We start from the raw sequence: 9,119 nt of genomic DNA, 5'->3' as shown, positions 1-9,119 counted from the left end.
GGGATGAAGTTGGATGGCAGCCAAATTGTTGGCACAAATCACATTCTTCTATGGAGGATAGTCTTAGCTGTGAATTTAAGGGAAAATGCAAGGGAAATAACAGTTTACTTGCTTATTTTTGCCCTTTGTTAAACCACCTAATGCTTATATTACCCATCCTGACTGCCATGCCTGGTAGTCCTCCTGGAATATTTGTTATTCTATTCAGTACTATCCTGATAAGCACGTACTGTAACATCATACTGTAATATGAAAATGTAAACACCAATAATAATATATTCTAATCCAGTAATCTACTCAGCACTGGGGGAGTATCGTCCACACCTGTAGCCTGTCAGGTGAGCATCACATGTGGTGGTATAAGTGAAATAGAGAACTCCTTTGCTCAGTTGACAGCTTAGAGAGTGAGTTCCTCGCTCAGGGAAGACAACACATCTCCCTGCCACATCATTATAAAGCACATCCCTATCCCACACTTCAAACCTCAACTGGTTACCCAGCTCCACGGAGCCAAAGTCGTAAGTCGCGTTCCACACTGGGTCGTTATCATCCATCACCGTCTCCGTCTCCTCGTATATGCCGTTGTAGAAGATCTTCACAAAGGCGTCTGTTTTCGTGAATGTGTCGGCCCTCAGGCCCGCGGCTCTGTGGATCTCCAGTCTGAGAGTTCCTCTTCCGGCCCGCAGAGGACAGCAGTTATGGTCCAGGTTGGGAGTCGGGGAACAGTTCTTAAAACCAGTCTGGTCCTCTGGCAGCTGGCTCTCCTTGATATACTGTGTGACGGTGCTTCTCAGGTTATCGCTGATCTCTGGGTCCTCCACCAGATGATGCAGGGGGAAGATGGCATAAGAAACCACATCAGGGTTGTCGTGGAGACTGTTCATCCAGCTGTAGTATGCCTCAGATGGATCCTGCTGGTAAAGTATGTCGGGGAAGTACTTCTCCCCGCCAGTTACCTCGATCTTATGGGTCATGAAGCCTTGGTAGAAGCCCATGCTCATATTCCCCTTCAGGAGGTTATCACATTTGTTGGAGAAGGACACATTGGCGGGGAGGAAACCCAGAGCCATCCGGAGTTCAATGTTGAGGCAATTTTTGATGTCGGACTCAGAGAAGCCCTTCAGCGTGGCCAGGCAGGTCCTGAAGGCAGTGATTCGCCTCACCTTGCCACCAAGCTGGACCTAGGATGGACACACATGCAGTGAGTTACCCAAACAAATCAAACGAGTGAAACATATTGTCCTGCGCGAATGATGCAGGCACCCTTTGGGCCTATCGGTCACAAGATGCATCGTTCCCTCCAAGTTTCGGACCAGTGGTGTAGCAGTTATGACCTTTCAAAGATTTAAATGTTGACCTTTGATTATAGTGCCACCATGAGGCCAGTACATTTTTTAAACAGTAGAATACAGTGCTGAAATGCATCCCCCCATCCCCATTGCCCCATTTATTCCTTTTGAGATATCCACAAAGAATAATAGTTATAACATGCTGAATGAGAGTTTTATGCTGTGCCTGTCTTTCCAAAATAGCTGTTGGTTTCTTCAGATGTGTAGGTTTCTGATGAATCATACAAAAACATTAGACGACAGAGGAACCCACACACCGATTTGCTAGGGCTTAAAAAAGCCTTAAAAACAGAAATCAGGGACGTGAGATAGCAAAAAAATAAGACATAGTGCAAGATAGTGCTCAAAAAGTGCAAATCTCAGCTGACTGATTTCTGTTAATGAGGCATAAAAAAATGCCATAGCAAATCAGCTCCTCTCCTCTAGAGTTGTTGTAAGGATAACAGTTAACCTTTAAAAAAGCTGGCCATGTTATCCATGACTGTGCACAGATATTTTTGGGGGGGACCAGGTCTTGAGAAAAACATTGAGGAATGGCATTCCCTTTTTATGGATGAATACTTTTTGAAGGTAAAAACAATTTTAATGCCAAAAACAGACATTCTAGAGGGGCGCTGTGAATGATCAGGGAATGATCCCCATTTGGACCCTATCGGTGACATGAGGCCCTCTGACCTGGTGTATGTAGTGTGTCCCATAGGTGTCTATCAGCCGTCTGTAGAGGGCTCTGCTCTGGCTTGTATTCAGCCTCTGTGGGAGTCTCTTCAGATGCTTGGCGAACTCTGCACTGAGCTGTGGGTGGTCAGCCAGCCTGTAGCTGAGATAACAAAACATGTGGAGTTCAGCCATACACAACACAAACATAGTGGGAATATAATCTTGAGCTATGTATTGTTTATGTTGTTCATGGAGTCTTCTGTGACAAAGACGATAAACACTTGAGTTCACTGTAAGGTCTCAGCTGTTTAGCTTTTGTAAGCGAAAATTTTGTGCATTTATATCTTGACCAAATACCTGTTTTTTTTGTTGTTGTTTTCCTAAATTAGTTTTAAAACTTTTTTTAAGTGACCCCACATTTCCAAAAAAAAAACAAAAAACATCCCCAAGCTATTATGTAGGTTTACATAAATTTCACCCTCATGTTGGGCTGCCAATTTATTGGCTAACAATACATCAGCCTCCTTTAGATGCAGGGAGTCAGGAAAGCTTTGGCAAAATCAGAAAACCATTATCTTTAGACAGCGATATTTCCAGATTAAATTGGGGGCCTACATCTATTTTCTGATGAGCCACCTTTGGGTTCCAGTCCTATGTTGAGATTCCTATGTTCACCTATCGCTCTTTCACATATACGTTTTGGTGCTGAATTTCCTTCCAATATATTTTATACTCCCACCAATACTACATCAATTTTTAGACATACAATCACAAACCCCCATTTTTACCCACCACTCGCATTTTCCCCTTACCTGTAGTAGGTGCAGCTGATTTCATGGATGGCAAAGGTGGCCTTGTCCACACTGTGCTGCGAACGAGCGAACTTGGCCATGTCTGAGCGGCTTCCCCCCAGCACTGCCTTACCCACTTCATCCAGACTGAGCCCCACGCCCCAGTTGTTGTTGACCAGGGAGTTAGAGCTACGCAGCAGGGAGTCCACAGAGTGGTGGAGGGCACTGGAAAGCTGCTTACTGCAGCGGCTGAAGGGCCTCCAGTCCAGCACTGCTGCTGGGAGCCTCTGGATCTGAGGAAGAGAGGGGAGGGAGAAAAGAGTAAAAGGTTGTGTGGAATAGTAATGGAGGACAGAGGAAATGAGGTGGATTGGATGGAATTAAAGAATGAAGGGATATTAGATTGAGGGGAGACAATATGGAAGAGTGAGGAGGAAAGAGTGAGGAATGTAAGGAAGGAAAAAGAGGAAATGAAATGAATGAACACCACATGCTATTTTTCAACGCAGAATCACACCACTGAATGCCCTCAGAGTATTACAGTTAATGGTTTGTTACCTCTCCTTTATGGAAGCGGTTAGGACAGAGTGTACAGGTGTGGTTGTCACTCAGATGGGCTTTGACGTTAATGACATACGCCCCCGTTCGACGCATCCGCACCACATCAAAACCCTCCCCTGCCAGGTTGTGTCCCGGAACAAAAGGGGCTTTCTCACACTCCGACCCAGAGCCAATTCGACAGGCCTGGGCCCCGCGGACCTCCAACACGATTGGCAAAGCCAACATAAACAGGAAGAAGTTAGGCGGTTGGAATCCATCAGCTGCCATGGTTCCTGAAATGTGAAAGATTACATTGAGGGTGATAAACTATTTGATAATGTCTACATATGATTGATTACTTTGTAAAAGGATATATCTTTGCTTTGAGATAATCCCTCTAAAATGAAAGGAGTGTCTGATTGGAAACCTGTTAAGCAGTGCAGGAACTATGTTTTTAAGTTGCTATATTTGCTTTATAATGAGAACAGATTTTAGACTAGAATAGACTGCTGGTTTGCTGCTGATAGCAAGCTATAGCGCATACTGCCAGATGTATTGTGCCTGTTATACAGTAAATACAGAGGAGTTTCTAATCCTCTCTCCTTTATAAACTGGAGCATGTAATCCTGCCACAGCTGTTGTGTCAATATTAAAAAACGTGCAAAACAGAAACGTGCACTGAGGAACAGCAGCATACAAGCAGACATGCACTCTTACCTTGGATTGTATTTGATTTCTCTTCTGGTTTTTCTTCAGTTTCTGACTTTTTCTTCTTTTGTTCAGATAAGGAGTTGTCAGACTGTGAGGTGTCGTCCCCTACAGAAATGCCTCTCTGGATTTTAACAGCCAAAAAATAAATGCTTGTGCCTCTTTAAGAGCTCCATCGATAGCACAGCACACTATAAACAGATCACTTGGTAGTGCACTATAAACGGACTAAATTCTTGATCCTGCTGGAAACGTAGTCACGGTTGACAGAGTTTTGGCTTTGCTGGCTGACCGTGCTGAAAGCCTGCTGAGTGGACTATTGTGTGTCCTCCGCCTTATGAAAAAGACCAAGGGAGTTCCCCTGCTTCAGGCTATGTCTCTCTATCCTTCCTTCCTTCTCTCTCTCTCTCTCTCTCTCTCTCTCTCTCTCTCTCTCTCTCTCTCTCTCTCTCTCTCTCTCTCTCTCCCAAGGTCAGACCAATTTCCTCGGCATGAGTGGGTTTGTTTTGATGTTCAAGACCCAGCTCTATGAATCCCTCACAGCTGTGTGTGTGTGTAGGGGGAGGGAGATGCTTGTATAGTCACGAGAGACAAGATGCACACTGGCATGGGGACACTCTTTACGGGAAATGGATCTGTGTATGTGTATGCATGTGCATGTGGGTGTGCACTTGTGTGTGTCTGCGAGTGTGTGTGTTTCTGTCTGTATAATGTCTGAGCCGGCCTGTCTGTGTACTGATAACCTAACCAATACCGTGCTGACAGCTTCGTCATTGTCTATTTATGGATGAGTGTGGAATGTTTGTGGTTTTCTAAGTAAGGTTAGGGAAGATAAGTGGTACCTTCATGTTTCATTCAATATGGGGCCGGAAAAAGCTCTGACATTTAACCCTACGTGACCCAGATTTGATGTTTTATTTGGAGAAGAAATATCCAGGGTTAGGGTTAATGGAAAGGACACAAAATGTTAATAATTGGCATCAGAAATGTGGTAAATGCTGGTGACTGACGTATTGGGAACTCCTAATTTACTTTAAAGTTGCTGTGTGTATCATTTAAACATTAATAAATCATTACCACATTAAGTGTAATTACTGTAAACAAATAAGACCATCAACAGCCTCTACTGGCCTGTACACTGCATTTTACAATCTAGCAGATTTTTAAATCAGCTGGATTGCTAAACAGCATGAAGAGAGATTGCTTTATGGCAGAAAGTGGGAACAGGGCTGCTGTTCTTCCATTGCAAAAGGAGCTAAAGCTTTCAGAGTTTTTTTAATGGAAAGATCCTCTTTACAATGGGAAACAATGGGATTTATAGGAAATGTGGTCTTAATTTTGAGAAACTGGAGCACTAAGAAAAACACTGGCATGAGATAGAGGCCACCAATCATCATGACGGTCTCATTTGTTTACAGTAATTTTACCAATATACTAATTAATTTGATAGTGACATTGATGTTTGAAAAAATGCTACATGTAGCACCTTTAATGCATGAGGACAAGTCCCCCAAGATAATGTATGTATGACACAAACACAAAAATCATTTGTTCCATCTCTTCTCTTCCACGTGATTGAGACACACATTCTCACAAGGAAGCAAGAAACATTGGAATAATGTGGTTGAAGCACACGTGGAGACACAAATTATTTCACCCTCCTTTCTGTACAATTCCACTTTTCATGGTTGTGGGTAAGATTTTTAAAGCCTTTAAGTCCATGAAGATGATTTAGCACAAATCCATTTGTTTCAAGAAGTGCTAAAGAACAAATATTATCACACAGGCCTGTTACAAGGCCTATTACTTCATTTAGGTGAACTTGGCATGGTCAGTTATACCACTCTACTTTTCATAGACAGACAGAAACATAGAGTTATAAAAACTGTTTTATTTACTAGTCAAGTGCAGTAAGGCTAAGAGGAGCAATAAGTGACATACATTTGTAAATCTGAAATTTTGATAGCAAGTTAATTAGGCTAGTAAATCCTTAATATAAATGTTTCATTCATAATCTCATGATAGGCTACACAAAATCAGTTTTAAACCATCGATCTATGTAATTAACGATTTGTAAGCAACAATGATTTATGAATGGAATATTAACACGTCTTAAAAGCATTCAAGCTGTTGAAAGAGGGACAAAAATGTGACTTTGTACATCTTGGCCTCATGAGGGCAGTGTTGGTTTACTGTGGCCTCCAAGAACATGTCACTATGTTTATGACTGCTTATAATGTGATTTCAGAACCATATTGCTCTGGAGTCAAGTGTGACTGAAGTCTAATATAATATGAAATGAAGTTGAGTCATGTTAAACAACTATCTAAAGTCAAAGAAGTAGAGATAATGGGTATAGGAACACAACATTTTCCCATTCATTTATCTCTATCTTTAATATATTACACATAGCAGTTGTTAAACTTTGTTCATGTGAATTAGGCATTGGTTTTGTAAACATTTCAAAAGATTGAGAATTAATACAAATTCCAACTTATTTAAACTAACTGCTCTGACCATTGAATATTTTTATTGACAGTGATATCTAAAGTGACGTGTAAAATCAATAAGGTAGTTTTTTAAAAATCTGTCCAAGCTACACCATTCACCTCTGGCTCTGGGTCCCGATCCTCTATGCTGTGTGTGTTTCTGAAGCTTCCTCTTCCCGTGTCTCCAACTCTCCTCTGTGACTCCCAACCCCTCCATCTATTTCCTCATAGCCCCTACCCATCCTGAACCCAGACACCCCCCTCCTTCTCCTCTTTACCAGGAGGACCACCCCTACAGCCACCAAGGCTGCAAAAACAATCACCCCAAAAGCCACTCCTGTCTTTGCTCCGCTAGACATCTGACTTGATTCTGGACTAATATTCTGTACAATCTGCTTGATTTCCTCTGGCCCCGCCAGTTTCCACATCTTGGTCTGTCCCACTCTGACCCAGCTCCTTTCTCCCTCCGTCATCACCATAACCGTGTTGGTGGCTTGCATGCTCACTAGTGGAGGTTTAGTGAAAGGAGGTAGACGGATTGGTAGCAGCTGCCCGCCTGTGAACAATCCTGACTTGACACAGTAGAGGATTTCACAACCATCGCTGACTGTAGCTAGGTGCTGACTGAACTGGGGAGGGCAGCGACGCTGACCCCCTGCCAGTGGGTTGACTGACTGACAGCTGAACAGGCCTCCGAAAGGTACCGAGTATCTGGTGCCGGTTTCATAGTCATTACTCACACAGATCACTTGACCATCTGAGAGAAACTTTACTGGAATGAAGTTTGGGGGGCAGCTTTTGGCCTTGGTGAGGGGGTTCAGGAGCGAGGGGCTGTAGATGCCTCCAAACAGGTACCCAGAGTTGTCTGGGGCCTCTCCATTTACAGAGCACCAGTAGGTGTCGACGCGAGCAGAGCGGACATAGTAGTTGTTCTCACACACTTGACGATGGCACCTACTAAGGCCCAAGAACCCACAATGATGGCTTTCGTCATGGCATTGGTACAAACTGTAACCCTGCTGTCTCACTTCTGATCGCAGTAGAGTGGGGATGTAAGGCTGGCGGCAGGAGAAGTCACCTGTCTCTGGGTTTTTCTGGGCCAGGGCCTCACAAAGGGGACCTGCATCTGAGCTGAGTCCAGTACACTGCTGGTAGACACCACCAAAACTGAGGTTGGTAGCAGCGCCCTCACAGGATGCATCAGCTACGTTAGCCTGGAAGTTGAAGTTCTTGGAGTTGACGTCAACACATCCAGGGCGGGTGTTGACCATATAGTAGAGCTCTATGGCCCGACTCAATGATGAAGCTACCTTGGCAACTGTGGGCTCCGGCAGATCAGGGAAGGTGTTGGTGTTTATAAAGTAGTGTAGCGGTAATCCTGATCGGTCGATGGCAACTAGGTTGTTCTTGGTACTCTCCTGCCACTTCTGCAGAGTGATGCCAGGGTAGAAAGGTGTACTGCCATGGCTCTGGATGAGAGAGTACTTAATGTTGGACTGATACGTTTGAAGCACTGAGCTCTGTTGGGAATTTTTACTGCTTATGTCAAACTTGAGCTTGTCAAAAAAGTTTAAGCCAGCCGATGCTGTGACGGAGGAATTTTGCGACTCACTGTCAGCCACATAAGAAGAAGAGAGGTAGTCTTCCCCCACTAAAGAAGCCCCAGCGTCGACACTAGTTATTACATGGGTTCCATAGTCAAGCACCATCTTCTCAGAAAGGTATACTGCACGCTTGGTCTGGTTGTTTTCAATAGCATCTGCTATCTCCTCTGCTTGCTGAGTAAAGCGGTAGTCCAGTGTGAAGTCAGGATAAGCTTTTACTGTGTAGATGAAGTTGCGAATCTATGAGGGAAAGAGTTAAACATCATCAGATGTAGATTGCTGGGGGGGGGGTTGTGTGTTTTTTAATAGCTGCCATACTTTTAAATCTTCATTTGAGTTAGACAAGATTATTATTAACTGAATTTACAGTGAACCATGGTGGACCCAATCCTTCAAAGTTTTTCTACATATATTGACAATGACATATTGATGTGATGCGATGATGAGTATATTTGTGTGAACTGAAAAGAATTGCTAAATGCCATTTACTCCATACATGATCCAACATCATCACCTATAAACACTCACCTGTACTCTGGCTGTAGTTGAAGAGTCTCTGACCTGATGGGTTTTCATCCTCTGGTTCTCGGTAGAATATTTGGCATTCAGCACCGAGGAGAAGGATATGTCTGAATTTATAGAGTGAGATGTAGAGCTTTTCTGCTCCAGCCAGGAGCTGATAATCTCTGAGTTGGTCTCTACACCCGTCTCCTTCTGGGGGATGACAAACACCTCGTCTGGGATGAGGTAGAGCCCGTCCTCGGTGGTCTGGCACTGGGAGTAGGTGAGGTTCATGACCCGACCCATATCCATGTTTCTGAGGTTGTCCCAGCCTCCACCTGGAAGCACCTCCAGTGCTGTGATGGAGAGGTTGGTGGAGGCACGACAAAATCGGAGCCAGTTGGTAGGGCGGCCGAGAGGGTGAGGAGAGCAGACATGGAGGAGAGAGAGAACCAGGAGTGCCACTGCTGTCTGAGCCAT

At 44.0% G+C, this 9,119-nt stretch overlaps 2 protein-coding genes across 2 annotated transcripts; both read right to left on the bottom strand.

The window, feature by feature from the left end:
• On the bottom strand, window positions 1–4,071 carry prf1.5 (perforin 1.5). Its single transcript, XM_071540670.1, has 5 exons — window positions 4,055–4,071; window positions 3,356–3,630; window positions 2,819–3,090; window positions 2,025–2,166; window positions 1–1,181 (listed from the first exon to the last, which is right to left on the bottom strand). Exons 2-5 carry the CDS (start codon window positions 3,623–3,625, stop codon window positions 294–296), a joined length of 1,572 nt encoding a protein of 523 aa, XP_071396771.1. The 5' UTR covers window positions 3,626–3,630; window positions 4,055–4,071; the 3' UTR covers window positions 1–293.
• A 929-nt stretch (window positions 4,072–5,000) lies between these two features.
• mpeg1.1 (macrophage expressed 1, tandem duplicate 1) lies at window positions 5,001–9,119 on the bottom strand. Its single transcript, XM_071540665.1, has 2 exons — window positions 8,667–9,119; window positions 5,001–8,378 (listed from the first exon to the last, which is right to left on the bottom strand). The coding sequence occupies exons 1-2, from the start codon at window positions 9,117–9,119 to the stop codon at window positions 6,678–6,680; spliced, it is 2,154 nt and encodes a 717-aa protein (XP_071396766.1). The 3' UTR covers window positions 5,001–6,677.

The sequence above is a fragment of the Centroberyx affinis genome, unplaced genomic scaffold (assembly GCF_046629955.1).
Source record: "Centroberyx affinis isolate AG114_WGS23_722 - 3 ecotype Tasmania unplaced genomic scaffold, CSIRO-AGI_Caff_v1 ptg003706l_1, whole genome shotgun sequence".
NCBI classification, from domain to species: domain Eukaryota; kingdom Metazoa; phylum Chordata; class Actinopteri; order Beryciformes; family Berycidae; genus Centroberyx; species Centroberyx affinis.
The sequence above is the reverse complement of the archived record's forward strand: the minus strand, read 5'-3'. Positions and strand labels throughout refer to the sequence as shown.